At 50.1% G+C, this 23,417-nt stretch overlaps 2 protein-coding genes across 2 annotated transcripts in view; one reads left to right on the forward strand and one right to left on the reverse strand.

Annotated features, from left to right (window-relative positions):
• The window catches only part of LOC115325195, a 30,418-nt gene extending 23,627 nt beyond the window's left edge, over positions 1 to 6,791 (forward strand). The window contains exon 2 of the mRNA XM_042293104.1: positions 6,663 to 6,791. Coding sequence (XP_042149038.1) covers positions 6,663 to 6,791 — 129 coding nt within the window. The remainder of the gene's footprint in view (positions 1 to 6,662) is intronic.
• Positions 6,792 to 9,430: 2,639 nt separating this feature from the next.
• LOC121837502 lies at positions 9,431 to 11,668 on the reverse strand. Its single transcript, XM_042293105.1, has one exon. It carries the CDS (start codon positions 11,666 to 11,668, stop codon positions 9,431 to 9,433), a length of 2,238 nt encoding a protein of 745 aa, XP_042149039.1.
• Between the last annotated feature and the right edge of the window lie 11,749 nt (positions 11,669 to 23,417).

Genomic DNA, 23,417 nt, shown 5'->3' on the forward strand with positions numbered 1-23,417 from the left:
GGGGGGGGGGGGCGGTGGCCGAGTGCATGGTTTTGCGCACACCAGCTCGGAGCACTTGGAGCGAAAGCTCGCGCTGCAGAAGCCACCCCGCCCCTGCCCGTTTCGATCTGGAAGGAGCATCGTACCGGCGTGCGGTTGTACCACACTGGCTAAATTGCTCATCTACAGCTGAGAGTCAGACGCCCACAAAGGCGGACTAACTTCCGGCTGTATAAACATACACACAACAATTTGCAGTTAGACGCATAATAACAAAGAGCACAGCGTGCCGCCACTTTTCTTTGGGTGCTTTTTTTTTTTTTTTTTTTTTTTTTAAACCAGCGCAAGCTTGCGCGTTCTTTTTTTTGAGACGGTTAGAACGGTCGCATATAAAACCCGCGTTTCTCCTACCCGGCCGCTTCCTGCTCTCATTATGTGTAGTTGGTTATAACTAAATAAGCTATAATAATGGTGTATTATTCATATTTACTTTCAGTTTCAGTCAGGGAAAAGGAATTTCGCGGGAACTAGAGCAAATAAATTAGCTGCGCTTAGAGTATCGGCACCCTCTTCCCCAACAGTGTTGGGAACGCCGCCATTCTGGTGCATGTGCAGAGCAGGCGCAACTGCCGATCGTCATGATTCAAAAGTGCGACATCCTCAGCATTATATTCGGTGTTAGGAAGCTCATGTAACGTTGCTTTGGTTTGTCGCACACAGTTTAAAGTAGAGGACGGAAAAGCGTTTCTTGTGATTTCAGATAAAGCTTCAAATAACTGGCAACCATGATTTTAAGTCACAATATGGCCAAGTGTCGCTACTCTGACGCGTAGCTTATTTAATGACACTATTTATGCTCTTGTTCAAGAGGCTTGTAATACCTGGAGGGGCCATGACGTAAGCCATGTGGATTCCACAAGCCACTTTTGGCACCTGCCTCTTCCTCATTTTTCCCTCTTGTGCGAGTAAATTAGCTACGGTTCAGAGTAACGACACTTGGCCATATTGTGGCTTAAAATCATGGTTGCCAGTTACCTGAAGCTTTATCTAAAATCACAGGAAACGCTTTTCCGTCCCCCACAGATGTTTAAACAACGCGCGACAGAGCGTTGCAATATTACATCAGCTTCCTAGCACCGCATCTAATGCTGAGGAAGTCGTACTTTTGGATCATGACGATCGACAGTTGCGTTTGCTCTGAACAAGACCCAAAATGGCGGCGGCCAAAACAATTTTGGGGAACGGAGTGCCGATATTTTAAAGCTCATTTAGTGACTCTAGGCATGAAGTGAACTCGGGTGTATTATTATCCTCTTCGTCTTTATTGTTCATTGATTTCAATCATATCGAATAATGAACACATTATATCACGCTACGCGTGTGTAATTATTTGTCTTAGATTTATTAACCTGACCCAGTGCTTAAAGGGGAACTCCGGCGATATTTTGAGCAACCCCAACTAACCATATATTCGAAATCGCCGTCCGTTGCTCTTTTCGGTATGCTATTTAGTATCGCGAAATTCAGAATAGTTTTTGTGAAATCGGCAAATGAAAACGACGCCAAAACGAAGATTCGAATATACCCGCGCTTTTCATTGCCCTGACGTCACGGTTGGGCTGGATTGCAGTTCGAGCAGGCAGTCTAAATATGAACTATGCCGAGCATTTGTATCGTGCTCCTGCGCGGGGGCTGGAGCGACCTTCCAAAGCATTCATTTGGCACTATGAAACTGTTTGTAATCAGATGTGAACAAAGTCTACAGCCCAAAGAGTGAACTCCTACCCAACCATGACGTCACTTTTTCAATGTTGCCCGTAGAGCTTTTCACTTTGAAAAACACGATGAGGTCCAAAATTGTAAATTCTGTAACTGCACGAAAAAAACTTTATTTTGTCCAAATATTTGGGTTACTAGCTCAGCGATGTTTGTTGGTGTGTCTAACAAGCTTTTAGGCAAATCGGGGACTATGAAGAAAACGGCGGAGTACCCCTTTAAACCATTCATTTATCGATAGTAAATCTTCCAATACATTTTTTTAAATGTGAAGGTAAAAATACATGGAGATTGATGATGATACAGACGCCAACGCCGCCCTCGGAAATTTTTTGAACACTAGAAATCAGCAGTTTGTCTGCCATCCGCCAGGTAGCGCAACCAAACGCCCAAACAGTTTTTAATTGTTTTTAATATTAGCTAAGCTCTACACCTATTAAGAAACCAAAGCAAGATCATTGTGAAAGTTTAATACATCGCAATGTATATCTATTCCAAACAATAAATGTTATTAGATGCAATAAATCTGTTTGATGTCCAAAAAAGATATGCGTCAAAAACAGGTAAGTTTGAAAGGCTCCTGGAGCGTAATGAGTTTGAAAATGAAAAAAAGCCATCGTCCACCTCTTGGGCAACCATTGTAGCTCTAAATGTTATAAAAGATTTGATCATAGTTTAATTATTTCTTCAGCGGCATTTGAAGTACCATGACTCGAAGCACAGAAAAGTGTTACGTTTGAAGTAAAATATCTAAACAAACAAATTTTACACAACATTAAATTTTTTTCTGCATATTATTAATTATAAGCACTACATCTGTAGCTAATTCCATTGCCCTAGCGCGTGTCATTAAAAACATATTTGTGCTGAAAGATGTCAATTTTAGGGCAATATTTGGAGGGATGAAAAAAACAAAGTAGTGCAAATACCAAAAAAGTGTATCGTTACATTCTGCTTTGACACCATCTTAACAAAACTGCTATATTGGAAGCGTGCTATCTTTAATGGATCGTTCACAAAACATGAACTAGCGGAGCAAGTGAGGGTCCGCGCCATCATATTCGCAACGCTACAAACACGCATGAACAGTAAAAAGCAACACATACATAATATCAAATGAAAGAGGATTGCATTGCCTTTCGAATGGCATCAATCCCACAATACAGTATTTAAAAGGAGATGAGTAATGACCTGCTAAAAAGTACCTAAACTGTCACATTCAGTGGGACCGTGGCCTTAAAGGAAGGAGTGACCCGATGCTTGAAGGTAAATCTTCGCGGGAATAGACGGGCACATATGTTCTTTCAACGTCTATCTGGCATAGTATGGTTTCAGGCGGACTACATGAAAAACTTCTGGGTGTGAATGGCGGCGCCGTGATGGCGAGTTTTCTTGGGGCATGACCTCGTAGGTTAATTGTCCAAGACGGCTGACGACCTTGTACGGGCCGAAGTAGCGACGGAGGAGTTTCTCGCTGCGACCTCGTTGGCGAATAGGGGTCCATACCCAAACTTGGTCGCCAGGTTGGTATTGTGCGTCATTTCGTCGAAGGTTGTAGCGTCGGGCGTCGCGTTGTTGCTGGTCTTGAATTCGGATCTTTGCTAGCTGGCGGGCTTCTTCTGTGCGTTGGAGGAACGCATCCACGTCGTCGGGATGGACGTAGTCTTGAACGTACGGTAACATGGCGTCTAGTGTACTTTTGGCCGCTCTTCCGTATACGAGACTGAATGGCGTCATTCCTGTCGTCTCTTGCGTTGCCGTGTTGTACGCGAAAGTAACATAAGGTAAAATTTCGTCCCACGTTGTATGTTCGACGTCCACATACATTGATAGCATGTCTGCGAGGGTCCTGTTGAGGCGCTCAGTCAAGCCATTTGTTTGGGGGTGGTAGGCAGTTGTCCGGCGGTGAGCGGTTTGGCTGAAGTGCAGAATGGCTTGCATGAGCTCGGCCGTGAAGGCTGTTCCTCGATCTGTGATGACGACATCGGGAGCACCATGTCGCAGGAGGATCGCATGCACGAAGAATCGTGCTACCTCCATAGAGGTGCCGCTGGGAAGGGCCTGTGTTTCGGTGAAGCGGGTTAGGTAGTCGGTAGCCACGATAATCCATTTGTTACCGGTAGCAGAAGTAGGAAAAGGACCCAGCAAATCCATTCCTACTTGTTGGAAGGGCTGCATGGGCGGCTCTATGGGCTTCAACAGTCCTGAAGGTCTTGTAAGCGGCGCTTTTCGGCGTTGGCATTCTCGGCAAGTGCGTACGTAGTGAGCGACGGTGGTAGCGAGACGAGGCCAGAAGTAGCGTTCATGGATCCTGCCGAGAGTACGCGTAAATCCCAGATGTCCCGATGTTGGCTCGTCATGCGCCTCTTGAAGGATTTTGTCGCGGAGGGCTGTGGGGACCACGAGAAGGTACTGTGCCTTGTTAGGGGCGAAATTCTTCTTTACGAGCATGTCGTTTCGCAGACAAAATGTGGATACGCCGCGCTTGAAGACTCTTGGGACTATGGTGGTTTTGCCTTCGAGGTAGTCGATAAGCTTGTTTAGGTCTGGATCAGCTCGTTGTTGCTGAGCGAGGGTACTAGCACTAATCGCACATAGAAACGTGTCTTCGTCGTTCGTGTTTTCTGGTGGTGGGTCGACAGGTGCACGCGAAAGGCAGTTTGCGTCCCGACTTGTGTAGGACTATGAAGTCAAACTCCTGCAACCTCAAGCTCCAGCGTGCGAGGCGTCCGGAGGGGTCCTTTAAACTGGCGAGCCAACACAAAGAGTGGTGATCAGTGATTACCTTGAAAGGCTTGCCATATAGGTAGGGCCGAAATTTGGAAATCGCCCATACGATGGCGAGGCATTCCCTTTGAGTCGTGGAGTAGTTTTTTTCGGCTTTTGACAAAGCGCGGCTGGGCTAGGCGATAACTTCCTCAAGTCCGTTCTGGTGTTGAACAAGAACGGCGCCGAGGCCTACAGAGCTGGCGCCGGTATGAACTGTTGTTTCGGCGTTCTCGTCGTAGTGGGCCAGTAACGGGGGCGACTGTAGGCGCTGCTGAAGCTCCCGGAATGCGTCTGCTTGCTCTGACTCCCAGGTAAACGGTACATCATCGTGCGTCAAGCGCATGAGGGGCTCGGCAAGTTGAGAAAAGAACTTGACAAAACGTCTGTAATAAGCGCAAATGCCTAGAAGCCTACGAACAGCTTTTTGTCGGCTGGCTGCGGGAAACGTGCAATAGCTGCAGTTTTCTGGGGATCCGGATGAACTCCACTTCCGCTAACGATGTGTCCGAGAAATTTTAGTTCCTCGTAAGCGAAGTGGCACTTCTCCGTCTTAAGGGTTAGTTCTGAAGACTTAATTGCTTCGAGTACCGTTTCAGTCTCCGTAGGTGTTCATCGAAGTGCGTTGAGAACACGACAACATCATCGAGATATACGAGGCAGGTCTGCCACTTGAGCTCTACCAACACAGTGTCCATAACTCTTTGAAACGTTGCTGGCGCTGAGCAGAGGCCGAAGGGCATGACTTTAAACTCATACAGCCCGTCGGGGGTTATGAAGGCAGTTTTCTCCCGATCCCTCTCGTCGACCTCGATCTGCCAATATCCCGTCTTGAGGTCCATCGGAGAGAAGTATTTCGCGTGGCTTAATCGGTCTAGAGTGTCGTCGATTCGGGGCAAAGGATACACGCCCTTCTTAGTGATCTTGTTTAGCCGGCGATAATCAACGCAGAACCTGAGGGTGCCAACTTTTTTCTTCACGAGAACGACAGGCGACGCCCAAGGGCTTTTCGAGGGTTGAATAATGTCGTCAGAGAGCATCTCTTTAACTTGATGTTGAATTGCCTCCCGCTCCTTGAATGAAACTCGATAAGGAGATTGTCGGAGGGGGCGTGCGTCCTCGTTAGTTATGATTTGATGTCTCTCAATCGGGGTTTGCCGGATTTTCGAAGAGGACGAGAAAGAGTCGTGGTAGCGTTGAAGTAGGTGCTGTAGTCGGTCCTGTTTTTCCCGAGACAAAGCAGGGTTTACATCGAATGCGGGAGCAGCCTCTTCCGTTACGGAAATTGTCGAGCTTGTATCGGAGAGGGTCAGAGCATTACTGACCTCTGCGGTGTCCTCTAGGGAAGCGAGTGAGGTGCCCCGGCTGAGATGTTGGTATTCCGAAGTGAAGTTTGTTAGCAGGATAATCGCTTATCCTTGTTCAAGGCGAGCGACTCTTCTCGCAACCGAGATTCCTCGTTGAAGCAGCAGAGATCTGTTGGTTTCAACGACTCCCTCGTAATCTCTGGATACAGCAGCTGTTACCGAGACAAGGACACTTGAGCGGGGTGGTAACGTAACATGCTCGTCGAGTAGTGTAAGTGACGTCGGCTGGACGTTGGGCGGGATGGCGTGCTCTGTAGAAAATGTGACCAACTTTGATTTGAGATCGATGACAGCGCTGTGCTCAAGAAGAAAATCCATACCCAGGATAACGTCCCGCGAGCACTGGTGCAAGACGACGAACGTCGCAGGATAAGTGAAATGGCGGATTGTAACCCTCGCTGTACATCGTCCGGTGGGAGTCACAAGATGACCTCCCGCTGTACGAATCAGAGGGCCGTCCCAGGGGGTCGTCACTTTTTTTAGAGCTCTTGCAAACTGTCCGCTGATTACGGATGTTACGTTTCTCCGGGAGAATCGACGAATCCGGAGACCGACGTTTATTTGGCAGCGTTTATTGTTCGGCAGCCGGAACCAAAGGAGCGCAAAGCTTGCCGGCGATGCCGCTTATATCGGCAGCAAGCACCAGAGGTACGCCCCCCTGACTCAGCAGTTCTGCTGCGGCCGCGACAGCGATAAGCGATAACATCGCATCGTAACAACTCCTCCCCCTTTTAGGGCGAAACCGCATAAAACAATTTTCCCGCCACTCTCCAGGTTTCAAGCACGTCCTTGGGAATGTTCGACAGAAAAACGAACGGCGTAATCCTAGTGCTGCTTGCGCAGAACTTCACAGTCGTTGCTCGAAGAAACCTTCGCAGCGAATACAGGTTCAGCTTGCGCTGATCCGAAGGGCGGGAAGTCCTGGAGACGCAGGGCCCAACACCGTCTGCGAAACTGGCCGGAAGCGTCGACGCGCGGCCCAACACCGTCACTGCAGTTTTCAGTGTCCTTGACTGGTCGGAAGCGTCGACTGTGCGGTCCGAGAGGAGCAGGAAGGAGCGGTGATGGCGTTCCTTGCGACCATGAGCCAAAGTCGCCAGCGGCCCAGGAGTAGCAGCGGCTGTCACGTGCCGTCGGTGCCAGGACGTCGGAATGACAACAGAGGTCCGTCGTGTTTCTGAGGGGAATAAGAAGGGCCAACAACAACCAAGCACCACAGAAACTGCGGAGGCACCCGAAACGCCCTTTCCACTCACCGAGAGCACGAATTATTCAAAAGAAATAGCTTACAAAATATGCCCCAAATGCAGCCAGAATTTTTTGAAAATATCGTTCCCGATCTTTCGGGAATAGACAGCTAATGAATGAAATTGAATGGAACTATTTACAAATGTGCAGATGAGACAAAAGAAACAGAAAATCGCACTGTGCGCCGGTTAGAGCGCTCGGCTCAGACAATCTGCGTTCGCATGAAGCTTTCCTTTTTTATGTCGAACCAAGAAAGAATATTCCTGGAGGGTCAAGCTCCAGCGTAACAAGCGACCGTTTTTGGGGGACAGCTGCTGAAGCCATGTGAGCGGTCTATGATCTGTAATTAAAATAAACTCCGAACCATAGAGATAGCAGCGAAGCTTTTCTACAGCCCATACGAGACAAGCGCATTCTTTTTCGATGGTACTGTAGGCTTGCTCCCTTGAAGTTAGCTTCCTGCTGGCAAACAAAACGGGGTGCTCTTCCCCTTCATTTTCTTGGCTTAGAACGACGCCGAGTCCTTTTTCGCTGGCGTCGCACTGCACTAAGAAGGGTCTTGTGTAGTCAGGGCTGACTAATATGGGCTGAGTCGCCAAGGCTAACTTAAGAGCCTCAAACGCATGTATCTTGCGATCGTCCCATTTGATCTTAGTGGGCTCAGTTTTCTTGAGCGCATCCATCAGGGGACTCGCCTTTTCAGAGAACTGGGGAATGTACTGGTGGTAGTAATTCACCAGTCCGATAAAGGACATCAAATCTTTTTTTTGTTTGTGGCAAGGGAAACTCTTTAATGGCCTGAACCTTGAACTCTTGTGGACGTCTCATTCCTTGACCGACTACGTGTCCGAGATACGATACTTCGCCTCGGCCAAACTTACACTTTCTCGCCTTGACTGTAAGTCCTGCGTCTTGCAGGCGCGAGAACACCTGTTCTAGGTGCTGAACGTGCTCTCTCCACGTGTCCGAAAATATAGCGACGTCGTCTAGGTACGGCAACGCAAAAGACTCGGTTCCGACAAGTACCAGATTCATCAGTCTCGAAAACGCATAGGGTGCGTTTTTCAGTCCAAAGCTCAGGACAAGCGGCTTAAAAACACCAAACGGGGTCATGAAGGCGGCAAGGTTACTGGCGTTCGCGGTAAGTGGCACTTGCCAGTAACCTCTAACGAGGTCGATGGTTGAGATGAACTTGGCTTTGCTTACTTTCTCAAGGCAAGTTTCGATATTAGGGATTGGGTAGACTTTTGTTACCGTTACCGCGTTTAACTTTCGGTAGTCCACACAGGGACGAGGTTCTTTTCCTGGAGTCTCTACCAGAATCATAGGAGACACGAAGTCGCTCTCGCACCGCTCAATCAACCCTAGCTCTAGAATTTGATCTACGGACTCCTTTAATAGCTTTTCTTGGCGGGGGGAAAAGCGATAGGCCTTACACTGAATATTTGACCGAGTCCTCACTTCGATGTCATGTTCGACTAGACTCGTTCTTCCGGGAATAGTTGAAAACAATTTTTGGTATTTGCCAATTAATGCCGTAAGATCCGAAAACTGGTTTTGGGTGAGCGTCTTATCGACTGCGGCCTCTACGACTTCGGCGATTGTCAGGATCCCGTCGGTTTTTCCCAGCTCAGGAATTCGTGTAGGAACTTCCTCTGGTTGGTTTAGTGCAATGCTGACTACTTGCACCCTTTCCATGTACGGCTTCATGAGGTTGCAATGGTATATGCGGACCTCTTTTCTGCGACCTGGCAGTTTTACCACGTAATTTGTCTCTGATAGCCTCTGCTGGACCGTTGCTGGTCCTTCCCATTGCAATTCCAACTTATGAGCCTTAGAAGACCTCAAAAGTAGGACTTGGTCACCCACCTTAAACGTTCGGAGGCGGCTGTTTTTGTCATAGTAGGTTTTACCTCGCGACTGCGCTTTTCCCAGGTTAGCCTCAACTAGCTCACGCGTTTTGTGGAGACGGTTTAGTAAGGAAAGCACATACTCCACCACTGTTGGGTTCTCGGCTTCACCCTCCCAGCCCTCGCGCAGCAACCGCAAAGGTGAACGCAAATTGCGTCCATAGACCAGTTCCGCTGGCGTGAAACCAGTTGACTCGTGAGCAACGATTCGCAACGCGAAAAGCATAGCGGGCAATGCCAAGTCCCACTCTTTTTTCTGTTCGTGACAAAGGGCCCTGAGAATGCGCTTCATTACCGAGTGCGCTCTCTCTACGCTGTTACTTTGCGGGTGGCTTACAGAACTGTGAACAATCTTAATGCCACACCTCTCGAAAAAGCTGGTTGTTAGAGCACTGGTAAAACGCTACCCAGATCACATTGAATTTCACTAGGAAACCCGATCCGAGAAAAGACCGAGAGCAAGTTATCTACTACTTCGACCGATGTCTGCTCTTTCATTGGAACGGCTTCTGGGAACTTCCTGGCCGGGCATAATATCGTTAGAAGGTACCTAAAACCCGTCTTAGTTGTAGGTAGGGGTCCTACGACGTCTATCAATAGCCTTTTGAAAGGTTCCGTGATTATGGGCACTAGTGTGAGAGGCGCCTTTCGGCGCTCGTTTGGTCGTCCTGTTCTTTGGCAGGTGTCGCAAGAACGGACGAATCGCTCAGCCTCCTTAAAGCAGCCCGGCCAATAATATTCTGCCAAAAACCTGCACTTGGTCTTTGTGATTCCTAGGTGTCCCGACCACCCTTCTCCGTGAGCAAGCTCGAGTAATGCAATTCTATACTTGGATGGAACGACAATCTGATCTACCTCGTTCCCCGATTTGTCCTTGAAACTACGGTAAAGAATGCCGTTGCTCATAACGAAGGAGATGTTCGGCTTGATTTCTTTTCCCACGCTATCACGACACTTTGAAAGACTCGGGTCGGATGACTGTTCGGCGATAAGCGTAAGCTTATCTACACCGGCTAGCGCACGAAAATTGCTGCTCTCCGGCGAAACCAGCGTGGTCATGTCAGCTCCTTCGTTCGGCTCTTCATCGGGCCCGCTGCTGGTTTTACCAGTCGTCGCGCTCGCTTCCGTCTGAAGTGTTTCCGGCACTGCACTAGTTGTCATTGAGCGCGTGACGACTAGAACAGGATTCATGTCAAGCGGTATACCCGACTCGCTCAATTGCCTTGCAGTTCTGTTTGACAGTATGTACGGACAGTTTGGAAGCACTCCGTCAGAAACAACTGCTTCCGTTTCCACTACTCCGAAAGGTCCGTTTAGTTTTACCTTAGCTACGGGCAGACTAACTGCCCGATTTTCCAAGGCCTGACGGATCCACACACAGTCGCCTGTAAAATGTTCTTGCTCCACTAGCGAAGAGTGTACCAGATCATACGTGGCGCCGGTATCTCGTAAACCTTTGCAGAATTTACCATTTACTTTCATGTCATACAGATACGGCCTGAGTAGGTCCTCCGCTTCTCCCAGACACAAGTTAACGGGAGCAACTTTAGGGACGCGGCAACCAGAAGCGACATGACCAGGCTGTTTACACCTGTAGCACACTATTGGTTTACGCTCCTCGAACGCCTTCATTTTACGTTTCTTTTCGTCTGAATCAGACACTCCCTTTGTCGGTACTTCACTCTCTTTGCACTTTTCGGCGCCTTTCTTCACGAACGTGCGAGGTCCGCATCGTTCGTAGAAACGGTTTGAGCTACGGTTTTCTTCAACAACTTTCTTCCCGTGCCTAGAGCAGTACTCATCCGCGTAATCTGCAGCTTTTCGCACCGTTTCTACTTCCGGTCTATCCTGAATCCACTCCTTTAGACCTGTCGGAATACAGGAGAGAAACTGCTCTAGTGCTATCTGCTCCAGCACCTTTTCACGATCCTCGTAAGAGTTGACACCACGGAGCCAACTTTCCAGAAAGCCTTTAAGCTTATAAGCGAACGCCGCGTAACTTTCATCCGGTCCTTTCCTTGTCTCTCGAAATTTCTGTCGAAAAGCTTCAGGCGACAACCTGAACTTCCTAAGCAGGCAAGACTTTACGGACGCGTAGTCATCGGCTGCTGTAGGATCTAGTCGGGCCAAAACGTCGGCCACCTCCGCTGGCAGTAAACTCAAGAGCCTTTGAGGCCAGCTCGACTCTACAAGACCCATCTTAACGCAAACCCGTTCGAAATTTACTAAATAGAGACCCATGTCTCCGCCGACGCGAAAAGGTTGCAAAAGGGCTCGCATGTCAAACTTTTTCGAGCTGTTATCCACCACAATGGCCTCACCAGCGTCAAAGTTACGTTGAAGCATTTCTAGCTCAAGTTTTTCTCGAGCAACGCGAAGCCCCTCTTGAGCCGCGTGAAGCTCCTCTTGAGCGGCACGTTGGGCGGCGCGAAGTTCCGCTTCCCTTCGTCTCTTCTGCACCTCGCTCCAACACTCGGAAATTTCGTCGGCGCCCGCGCCACAATCTTCAATGGCCTTGATAATCTCGGGCTTTCTCATGGCCTTGACCACTTTAACACCCAGCTCTTCCGCTAAGAGCATTAAATCGGGCTTCACAATCGCCGCGAGATTTATCGGATCCATGTTCAGAAATTTCCAAAAAAGTTTGGCTACTTTTGCCCAGCGCCCGTATCAACCGTTTGGCGACACCACAGAACTAACTGCCTTAAACACTTAAGCTGCTCGGTGAACGGAAAGGAAGCCTCAGGCACTCACCGACAGCACCCATGGAACCCGGCGTCGTCGATCCATCCCACCGCTGCCACCAGCTGTTACGTTTCTCCGGGAGAATCGACGAATCCGGAGACCGACGTTTATTTGGCAGCGTTTATTGTTCGGCAGCCGGAACCAAAAGAGCGCAAAGCTTGCCGGCGATGCCGCTTATATCGGCAGCAAGCACCAGAGGTACGCCCCCCTGACTCAGCAGTTCTGCTGCGGCCGCGACAGCGATAAGCGATAACATCGCATCGTAACACGGAGTAGGCAGCGCCCGTGTCGACGAGAGCGGTTATGTCGCGTCCGTCGAGAGATACGTTCAGGTCGGCAGTGGTCAGCAGGGCGTCGTCGGAACGTCGTGACGTCGAATCGCGGCTGCGTCGGTGCTGGTTGGGAGGATGTTCGCGACCGTGCTGTACAGCAACCCCACCTCCAGGGGTTGCTGTTCTCAGTTTCCCCTACCGGAACTGGCCGACCTGCGTCTCGCGCCTTCTGAAGAGGGACGGCGTTGTGGCGAAACAGATCGACAAGGCGATGGAGACCGTGAGAAGCGCCGGGGTCCTCGCCCAAGCTCAGCTAAATAGTGTTGGATTTCTTGTGGTCGCTCTCCAACCCGGGGGCGTGGAGCGTCGCTAGAAAAACCTCGAAGTCCAAGTCGGCGGTATGGGCAGAAGCGGTATACGTGACCGGCTTCTCCACAGTGAAAGCAGAGAAGGCGGTGATCAGGCGTGCGCCAGATTTCGCTCTTCGGCGTGCCAGGGCGTCGTGGGGTGGCAGAAAAAGTGTCTGCGGGAGGCGGATGGTGATCCGATAATGGTTCCCATTGAGGGTTCGGAAGGTGGGCAGGTCTACGTGCCGCGGCAGCATACGTCATAGCCTTGGGTCGTCGGGCTTCTGGTGAAATATCCATTGAGCTCAACGCCTGCTGCAGTTCTTCTCGTATGACCTCGAACAATGATGAGGCTTGAGGTTGCTGCGTCGTTGGAAATAGCTTCCGCAGCTCTTCACGCACGACGATTCGAACGGTGTCCCGCAACGTCTGGGCGCCAACTCCCCGGGTTTCGGCGTAGGTGGCGGAAATCGCTGGCACCTGTCGATCGTACTGCCTCGTTCGCATGTCAAGGATCCTCTCAATGGTTGAGGCCTCGGCGACAAACTCCGCAATAGTCTTTGGAGGGTTGCGTACTAGTCCGGCGAAGAGCTGTTCTTTCACTCCCCTCATAAGGATCCGGAGCTTTTTGTCTTCGGTCATGTCGGGGTCGGCGCGCCGGAACAAACGCTTAATTTCTTCAACAAAGACCACCACTGTCTCGTTGGGGTGCTGAAGACGTGTTTGGAGCAGCAGCTCGGCTCGCGCTTTTCGTAGGACCGTGGAAAATGCTTGTAGAAAGCAAGCCGTCAACGAGTCCCACGTAATGAGTAGGCGTTCCTGGTTCTCAAACCACGTCCTTGCCGAGTCTTCTAGCGCGAAAAACACATGGTTGAGTTTTTGTTCAGCACTCCACCTGTTAAAGGCAGCCACCCGTTCGAACTGTTCCAGCCAGTCGTCGGCATCTTCTTGCGGAAACCCGTGAAAAGAAGGGGGGGGTCCAGTGGTCGTTGGAACATGACCGGCGATGGCTGTGCACGTTCTTCCCGGTTGTTGGCCATTGTTGTTTTTCTTGTCCTCTTCACAGAAAGAAATCCGCACTCCTGGGACAGACCTTGGAGGCAACGGCTTCTGCAGTGCACGGGGGTGACGCCAATGGGGCTTGGTCGGCGAGGACTGTTATCTCGGCTGCTAAGAGGAGTCCGGGGCATACGTAGTACCCCGCACCTCCACCAGATGTCATGTAGGCGAAGGAGACGTTGGCAGTGGTAGGACCCAAGAAGGGTTTAATGAGCGTACTGCAAAGCAGGATCAAAGAGAAAAAAGGCGAAGGGCCGGTCCGGTCGATCTGCTGGCAGCTCTTCGAGATTGCGCGGGGCACGAGAGAGCGCCAGGCGCGAGCCCCGTGCCGAACCGAAAAGGACCGAGGCGCGCTGTCATGCGCGAACAATCGAGGTGTTTGTTAACTGTGACAATATCACCCTCAAGCTAATGGGATGGTAGAACGTTTCCATCGTCACCTGAAGACAGCACTCCGAGTTCATCAGACCACTAAGTGGACTGAAGTAATTCCGATAGTACTTGGGTATCCGGTCCGCCTTCAAAGAAGATCTGGGCTCTTCGCAAGCGGAGTTGGTTTATGGAACAACTCTACGTCTTCCTGGACAGTTGTTGCAAGCAAAACCTTTAGCGTCAATCCCTCACATCACAGATCGTGTGGCTCGTCTACGCGACAGAATGCAGCTTCTACAACCAGTCAAGCCACGAGCAACATCTAATCGGTGTGCATTCCCCAGCCAAGATCTACAAACATCAACCCATGTATTTGTGAGAAGACAAAGCCCGAAGATCACTCGATCCACAATATGATGGTCCCTACAAAGTACTTCGCAGAGACACAAAGACGTTTACTTTAGAGATGAATGGACGACACGAAGTCGTGAACTTAGACCGCCTAAAAGCTGCCCACATCGATAACAGTGCGACTTCATGCAGAACCAAGCCTGTGAAACACGTACACTGGGCAACTATAAACATAATTCCTTCGCGCAATAGTGTATCATCATCACCATAAACTTTATTGTCCCACAAGTGGGACGACTTTGATGTCAAGGTCAATGCCCTCAGTGCAGGGCTCCGTTGGGCTACCCCGATCTTGCGGGCTCGCCCAGCCAGCCACTGCTGGCGATCGAGCTCTGCGCAGCAGCTGCGATGGACTGATCTCACTAAGCGTTCGGCGCATGTGTGCCACCGCCATAACTTTAGTTCATAGGAGGCAGACGGCCGTGCATGCTAGGCCTCGTGCCGTCTCGTGCTCCACACGCGCAGAGCTCCAGCGGAGTTGTTGCACGTGCAGAAAGACTAAAGTTCCCTCGATGCATTGCGGCAGCGGTGGCGTAGTCAAACTGGCTGGTGAGATCGGTCTATTCTAGCAGAGGGGCACCTGTACCGGCCCGCTAGAGTGAAGAAGAAGAGGACTACTCAGGCACGCAATCGGGTGCGCGTGTTGTGCTCCTGGGACTCGAGCCTTTCTATCCTACGGATGTTATAAAGCGGCTGTTTCAAACATGACGCCTCACGACTCCACACATTCAACCATAATAACGTAAAAACGCAGTGTGAGTAAACAACGGGCAAGGGGAGCACAGCGTCATGCAAGAAGCCCGAGAACCCAGGGCAATGTCGCGCCTAGCCGGCGCGCCGGCAACCCGGCCGTGGCCGTGTCCAGGCAGGCGCCGCGACGTTGCGGCGCCGCGCGCCGCCGCCCTCTACTTCTCAGTGTAAGCAGGCACACGGCAGACGGGGAATTCTACGCATCCCGTGGAGCCAGTAAATTCATTAGAGTGTAACACGTGGGTAGGCCAGGGCGACCCGGGTCGCGCGGGAACTGTGGGCGGGCGCATTTAGAAACCGCGTGTAAACGTGGCATTTCGGATCGGCGTGAGCCTTTTTGGAACCGTTTTCCGTTAAAGAAAGTCTCAACTTGACGTCTCTATGGCCTCACCAGGTTCCTGTGACATTTCGCCTACTCCTAGAGTTTCTCCCAAAAATAAACGTCGCTACTGCTGCGTGAAAGACTGCCACAGTCGCAAACGTGACTCAAGCGTCCAACTTTACCGCTTCCCTTCGAGATTTTGGGAAGCGACACGGCGACAGAAGTGGATTACTGCAGTGCGACACATCAAGTAAGTGAATTTTATATTAATTGTTGAAGGGAACGAAAGTACATGTGCAGGTTTGGAAAGTGGTCTGACAAACTCGTTTTGCAGACTACTCGGCGAAATAACATATTTATACAAGGTGTTTTACGAGTCTCTGAGACAGCCACGTAGAGAAATACGGTAGGAAAAATTGGGCCGATTGTTCCTTCGCTGTGACGTCGAGAATCAGGCCATTTGGTCTTCAAGCGAGATGCCCGTCGGCCCGTTCCGGAACTCGTTTTATAGACGCTTTACACACGCGCCAGAATACAGCCGCCATTGCTGACCTTCTCTTGTTTTACCGAGATACCGAGCCACTGAAATTGGTGTGGACGAGCCTCCACAAAGGCCAATGCTGGGGAGAAAGACAGAATAAAATCTAGGATTGCAATGACCTAGCCTCCTATGGTAATAATGAAGTGAAGTAAACGTAATAGGGGAAACAAAAACTGAAGGTCAGTTATGGCGGCGCCCATGAACAGCTGCTTCAAAGCGTCTATAGGCGTGCATTTTGTTGCGATTGCGCGCGCCGTTCGGCACGCGCGGTCGCAACCAAAACCTTCCAAACCTGCGAGTTTTCCAATAATGGATTGTCGTAGAAAAAATGTTTTGTTTGTTTCGGCTACCAAATTTAATCCTGAGTCTGGTAACAAATGTGACGGCGTGCAAAAAATAGAATGCAAAAGGTTTTCTTTAGAAAAAGCTCATGCGAAGCGTAAATAACCTTCTCACATGTGAACTTCGTTGCCTGTCGCCTTTTTACGCCAGGCTTGTGTACTGTTCTCTAGCATGCAGTGTCGGGGGGGCGTCAGGAGAAAAAGAGGACGGTCGTGGGAGGCGCGAGCGGGGGCCAGCCGGCGAGGAAAGAGGAAGAGCGTGCTGCACGAGGCTGGGGCGGGCAGGAACGATAGAGCCGTTCTGGCTGGTCCGGCCCATGTCGATCCGCTGAGCATTTCGCCAGCGAGGTTCGGATCAGGACTGGCGGAAATGGCGAGTTCTGGCCATAGCGTGCTAGGCCATGACGATCCAGGAATGGTTCCGCAGCGAGACTCTGGCTGTGATAGCCCAAAACAGCTAGCCTACGCAGCGCTGGCGTGGGAAGGACGATCCGCAGGCCTGGACACGGACTCCGACTGCGAGCTATGAAGGACGGGAAACAACTAGGTTCGACGGGTCCAGACTGCCGGCTTTCGAAGACGGGTAACCGGGAAGAGCAGTAAACCCGTTCCCTGTCTTCTCATTGTGTTGTGTCACTTCCTGGGTGACGAATGAAGACAGACCGATCGGGCGGCGATTATTATAGAGTGACCCCAAAAGTGGTGAAGACAACTCAAACTGGTGTTCAAATAACAACTCTAGAATATGCTCTAAACACTTCGACCTATCAAGGCTCCGATGGTCTTAAAAAATCGCATAAAATGTACAGGGACATGACGCGCACGTGCACACGGGGACTGCTGAAATCGGGGTCGCCGCCGCTCGCCACGGCCTGACGGGCAGACTGGCTGCCCCATTAACAGAGACACCTCCGCTTGTGGAGCTGGATGCAGCACTCTCGTAGCTCCGCCCGGCCATTGCCGGTTGGCTATTATGCACTTGCGCTATCTTGCCCGAACGACACATAAAAGCATGATATGGCACAATGTAAAAGATCTCGCTCGAAGCTTCGATCTATCATGACACCGCCTTTGTTGCACTTTTTGAGTGATGACTCATATGCGAAAGGTACGGTGCGGTGCGCGGAAAGATAAAATTGTTTGTTCGACTGGGTGCTGATGAGGATCATTCGAGTCACTTAATTTTGTCGCAGCCGTGCGAACGTTATAGTTGACGCAATCATAAAATTCTATGCCCACCGGCACCAACTTGGCAATGGTAGCCGAAATCCACATGAGCCTTTCTATGCCACAGAGAGAGGAGCGCTAACCGTTTGGAGCGCTTCCCCAAATCCGACGTTACCGCGCCGTCTCGAGGCGCAATCAGTCCGTTGAAGTCCCGCAGTCTGCCGGGAAGCGAAGAGGGAACGCCGAGGAGAAGCGAAAGCGACCCCCCCCCCCTCCCCCATACTCCCTCTGCCCTCCACAGCTGGTCGAGACATTGCGGAGGGCGCTGGCAAGGAGGAGCCCGCAAGAACAAGCACCCCCCTTCCCCTCCTCCTCCAGCCGCCACAGGACCCAGCACGCTTACATGGCGGAGGAGCAGGCGAGCGACACCTAAACCACCCCTGAGCCCCACACAGTATTTGCGAAGCAGGAGTCTCCTCGCCCACTGAGATGGCCCGGGTGCTCACACGTCATCAGGCAGGCTAATGCAATCACCGGACTCATATCTACCCTAACCGCTCATTCACACTGGAAACGAATGCGCGTTCGCAAAGTGGTTGCGAACGCGGTTGTATAAAGATCCAGTAAAATTGCACACGCACTCGATGACATCAAGTGCTTGTGCAGTTGTACTGGACCTTATACAACCGCGTTCGCAACCGCTTTGCGAACGCGGATCCGCTTCCAGTGTGAATGAGTGGTAAGACTCACGACTTGATCCAGGCTCATGCTCATGAGCCTTGAAAGTCACAATCATACTCAAGAAATCTCAAAACTCACGCTCATGAGTACTTCACTTAGAGCTCAAGCTCACACTCACACTCATGAGTCCTCAGAACCCACGCTCACACTCACGCTCATCAGTTTTCAGAACTCACACTCAAACTCAGGAGTTCTCAGGACTTAAAATCAGATTCAATGGTTTTCAGAACTCACGATCACACTCACGATCAAACTCACGCTCACGTGTTCTCAGTACTCGCGATCAGACTTACGCTCCTGAGTTCTCAGGACTCACACTCACACTCAGACTCATCAGTTCACATAACTCATGATCACACTCGCACTCACACAAGAATTCACATAATTCACGATCACACTCACACTCACACGGACAATTTTTCGAGACTCGCGGCCTCACTCAGGATCACCTCAAATCTGACGGCGAGCGTGAGTGATCGTGAGTGATGGTGAGTGATCGGACTCATGAGTGAGAATGCCGAGGTATGCACACAGGCCGTCACGGTGACTCCAAGGCAATGCGCCGGCCTACTGATCCCAAGGTGGCGGGTTCAAATCCCAGCCGAGGTTTCCTCAATCGCGATAAGCCTCCGTTAAGAGGCTTATCGCGCAAAAGAAGCCATGTGACCGAGCTTTCGGTTGCGCGTCAAGAGATCCCCAGTTGGTCCAAATTAATCCTTAGACCTCAGCGGGTGAGTGCCAGATGCCCGTCGTTGGTTTGGCACGAGGAACCCCTAAATTGGACTTGATGGCAAACACGGGAGTGACGAAGGCATACGTCGCAAGGCGGTTTCCATAGCAACCGAAGCGGACACGTGGCGCCACGTCACAGCGTCCGCGGCTGTTGCTATGGAAACTGCTGCGCTGCGTGGCAGCTGTTTTTCGCCGCAGATCGGTCTTGAAGCGCGAAAAAGGAGTGCGCCAAGCCCGCTTCACGTGGCGTCGAGAAGCGGCGAAAACATAGCACTGACCGCTGATGCTATGACGTGACCCAATGCCGTACCGCCACGCCCCAGCGTCAGCGACGGTGGTGAGCAGTTAAGGGCTGTTAATACTCCGTCGTAACGTCAACTTGCTAGCTGAGACTGTCAGCTGTCTATACTCCAACGTCAAGTTGAACTCGGCGCCGCGCTGAGCAGCTCGACGCGCGCCAGCGCAGCTTGCGACGGACTTGGACATGCTCTACGTTCAACGTTGGACGTCGACGGCGACGACGGAGGCTATCCCAAAAGCCCTCGCGCAAGTGCCGAGCTCATTCAGGAATCCGGTTGACGGGGCCAGCCGGAGTGTGCAAGATGCTCATTTCTGGGATTTGAACCTATCGTTCTTGCTGTGTGTCGTGTGCTGTTGTCGTGTTCCCGTGTTGGTGTGCGTATTTAACGTTCGTGCGCTTGACTGAGCGATTGTGTGCGTGGACGTGGACTGCTCCCAGGATGCGCTACCCTCGGTTCTCGATAGGCCTATCGAGCTAACGAGCCGGTGGGCCGTGTTTTTTGGGTGCCGGTAAAAGCTGGAAGCCCGATGACGCGCCAGAGGTAGGGTTAATTACATTTAAGGATGACCTAATGTGTCTGCTATTTATAATCATGTGCTAGTCGCACTCACCGGCAGTGGTTCCCGATTGAAAAAGCGTCGTCGAATGTACGGGAACGGCGGACACAGTGAAACCTCTGAACTATTTAGCCGGCCAGAAATTTTAATTTGGGCAGTCCTATCTTGTAAGCGGTCTCAGCATGTAAACGATAGTAGCGGTACGCTCTGACAATTGGACTGCATCCTGTATTGTTTTTATAGACTTTGTAAAGTGCGTTAGAATTTCGAACGCGTACATTGCGTAATTTAGGCATTGTCCGCTCTCTTCAGAGTTCGTTTCATAAGTCAGCGTGAAAGTCTACAATGATGAGAACACACCTACTATTTGTCAGAAAGATGTCTCTGTGGAATATCGAGTGCATCGATTTTATCGAAGCATTCCGGCGGAATCGCTGGAGCCGCTTGGCACGATTCCGGCGAATCTGCGCAGCAGTTAGGTTCGACAAACGCAATATCGGGCTTTTTTTTTTCGTTTTTTTTTTTTTTTGGGGGGGGGGATCTGTGTGACTTACGAGAAAAAAAAATGCTGGTTTTCACTTGTTGTCACCATCATGTGCTTGTTTTTGAACTGCTAACCGCTACCCCGAATGGTCCTTCTGACGCGTGACATGACAACACGAGGACGAACCAAACCGACCGATTGCATCTAGGCTGGGTGGCGCAAGCTACCGCCCATAGATAACCCGTACAGACGATGCGGTTGCCACGAAGACGCGCATGCGCAAAGTGGGGCAGTTCGTCGGGGCACGCTGGACCAGCTTTGGTCTACGCTGGACTGTAGACACCATCGTTCGAGCGCTTCTCGACGCGGCGTAGTGGTTGACGAACGTCGGTCTGCGCCGGCGCGCATTGCGTTCGTCGACGTCGGAGTATAAACAGCCCTTTAGGATGCTTAGCGCTGCGACTCGACGTAGAGTTTGCTGGCATGTGTGGCAAGCTGCATGTTTGGCGATCCGGCCTATGTTTATCTACGTAGCTTCTTCAGAGCTCAGGATCATGATTGGTCGCGGGAAGATGGGATCTGGGAGAAGAGAGTTTTTTGTAAAGGTGATAAAAGAAAGGGCGAATGGACGCGGGCAACTCTGCAAGGATGCAGACGAGTGAAGAATGGCGCAAAGGGGAATGGTACTGTTATATCACGCAAATGTGAAGTCGATTAAAATATCAAAATCAAAGTAGAGTAAAAATACAAATTATATATATTTTCAAAGTAAAGCACAAGTATACTTCATCAAAATCACATTTATTTTATTTAATTCAGTGTATTTATTTAAATCTAATTTTTTTTACATAACAAACTTTTATTCTATGTAGAGTCGTATTAAGTTTGTTTTCTCACTATATGGCTCGTGTACTTAAGGATATTATTTTTTATTGCACGCAAGTTGAGATTGGTGGGTGTAGGAATTCGCCATACAATTAAGCACTCTTTTAGTCTCGTTGAAAACCCCATAATTGTTTTCGTTGCAACAGGGTGTGCGCCATTTTTCGTTTTGTTTCATGTAGTGAACGTCTATTTTACCAGGATGAATGCATCAAAAATTCAAAACTTAATCCACTGCGAGCGCCTAAAGCAGCGATGATGCACAAAACGGAACTTCTCATAGACCGAGCGACTTATATCTTAAATATTTACTTAGTTTTTGAAGTGATTCAGCGGGATTTATTTTTGTTGCCTTCCCGCGCCTCACACTTTTGGCCATTTCTTCTTTGTCGGCTCCAGCCCCCCCCCCCCCCCCCCCCCAAAAAAAAAAAAAAAAAAGAAAAAAGATAGCGGTCTCTTTAAGTGCGCCAAAAGTGGAAAGGAAAATAAAAGGTTATGCCAACTACGTAGAAAACAGTGGCATTCACACTATGGCGCAGTTTGTGGGATGCTCGTGTGTAATCGACCCCTTGCAATCGAGCGCGCCTTCCTGTAGCTACTGGGCCGTATCTTCGCCATTGGCACGGACCCAAAGCACGCACTGGACTCGAGCGCTTGCGTCAGCGTTCAGAGCCAACTCGAATCGAATCACACATTTCGTACGCAAGAAATGGCGGCCGTTAAGGCTGCGGTCCCACGGCAGCCATCTTGAACAAGGCGTTAGTTGAACCAATAGATGGCGACACGCACCCGTGGGGTGGCCGAAAGATTGGTTCACAGTGGGATGGCTCGAGCACCATCACGTTCCCCTCGTGGCCTTGCTCGCGCCGCTGCCAGCTGTGCTCAGCTAGCTCAAGTCGCGTGGCCCAGCAAACGGATGTATGCCAGAATGTCAGGCTGGTTATAAATTGTTCTCTGATATAGGGAGATGTGGTTCGGCGGTTGTAACGGGCTTTCGCAATAAATCTTACCAAAAAGGAATCAAATGTTGATTGACGTGTCAATATTCTATCAATAAAAATTTCCTCTGCAGGAATGCACGCTTAGTAGACTCAACCAGTGGAAGCGGACGTCAAGTAAACTGCTTCGCGATTTACGGTACTTACCTCACCATTGTAATGACGACTAAAATAACGTCACGAAATATTGTGTTTCACGGGGTCCGGAAGATGTTGTAAAGGTTGTTACATTATAGTTCCCGTAAAACAAACGCCGTTGCAATATTTTCGGAAGTACCGACACACATAATGTTGTAAGTACAGCTTAGGAAAACCATCAGAAGAACTAGGAAGACGTTTATTTGCAATGAAGACGCTATGAATGAACGGCGTTTAGCGACGGCAAGTTATGAGCGTTCGAGAATTTATAAGTTGACGTGATTGCTAACTATGCACATGCGAACAATGAAGACCAGTTTTGTCGGGAGATGGTGTTGCGGTGATGACCTGATATCGGACGACTCATGACGAACAAGCAAGTTTCTTCTCAGCGAATGGTAAGTGTCCAGTGTCAAGCACAACACGTTGCTACCAACGTTGTCGACGTTTCGAACACTTGCCGCTTTCGACAAAAGTCCTGGCACCTGGGCTAACTTTGTGGAAAGACTCGAAGTCTTCCTTGAATCTAACGCCATCATGAACAGTAACTGAAAACGATCCACTATTCAGTCGGTGGGTGGCGAAACGTATCCATCTACGGAGTCATGGGCGATGCGTGCTCTAAGTGGCTGGAAGTTTACATGATGCCTCCCACGACGTCCAAACACGTCATTGACGTTCTACGGTCTCTTTTACCTACTTTTGCCCTACCGAAAATACTTTTCTCTAATAACGCGCAAAATTTTGCTTCAAATAAAATAAACAAGTTCTTGAAGAAACAAAACCGGCATGAGGCATCACATTAGTGCACCATACCATCTTGCAACTAACGGGCAAGCAGAGCAGATGATGTGCGAAACGAAAAAAAAGCCCTTTTGAAGCTTACGGAAGAAGCAGTTCAGTGAAGAATCGCCAGGTTCTTGTTCCGGCAGCACGCGACGGTCTCACACGAAAAAAAAACCCGCCGAAGCAATATTCGGCGGGCGAAGAGCCACACCCCTCGATCTCATATTACTGTAGCCTACGAACAAAGATCGAGAGACTCCCAGATAGAGAGTTATGGCAGTTTAATCGGTCGGAAAACTCGTCTACGTGAGAAATTTCAGCTAAAGTGGGGCCTTCCATGTAAAACTTGAGTAGAAAAGGCTCTTTGTTGGTTGACCAGGAGGTGTCATCTCTCTGAATACGTTGGATATCAATGACCTTCAGTG

The sequence above is a fragment of the Ixodes scapularis genome, unplaced genomic scaffold (genome assembly GCF_016920785.2).
Source record: "Ixodes scapularis isolate PalLabHiFi unplaced genomic scaffold, ASM1692078v2 PGA_scaffold44__24_contigs__length_19508400, whole genome shotgun sequence".
NCBI classification, from domain to species: Eukaryota; Metazoa; Arthropoda; class Arachnida; order Ixodida; family Ixodidae; genus Ixodes; species Ixodes scapularis.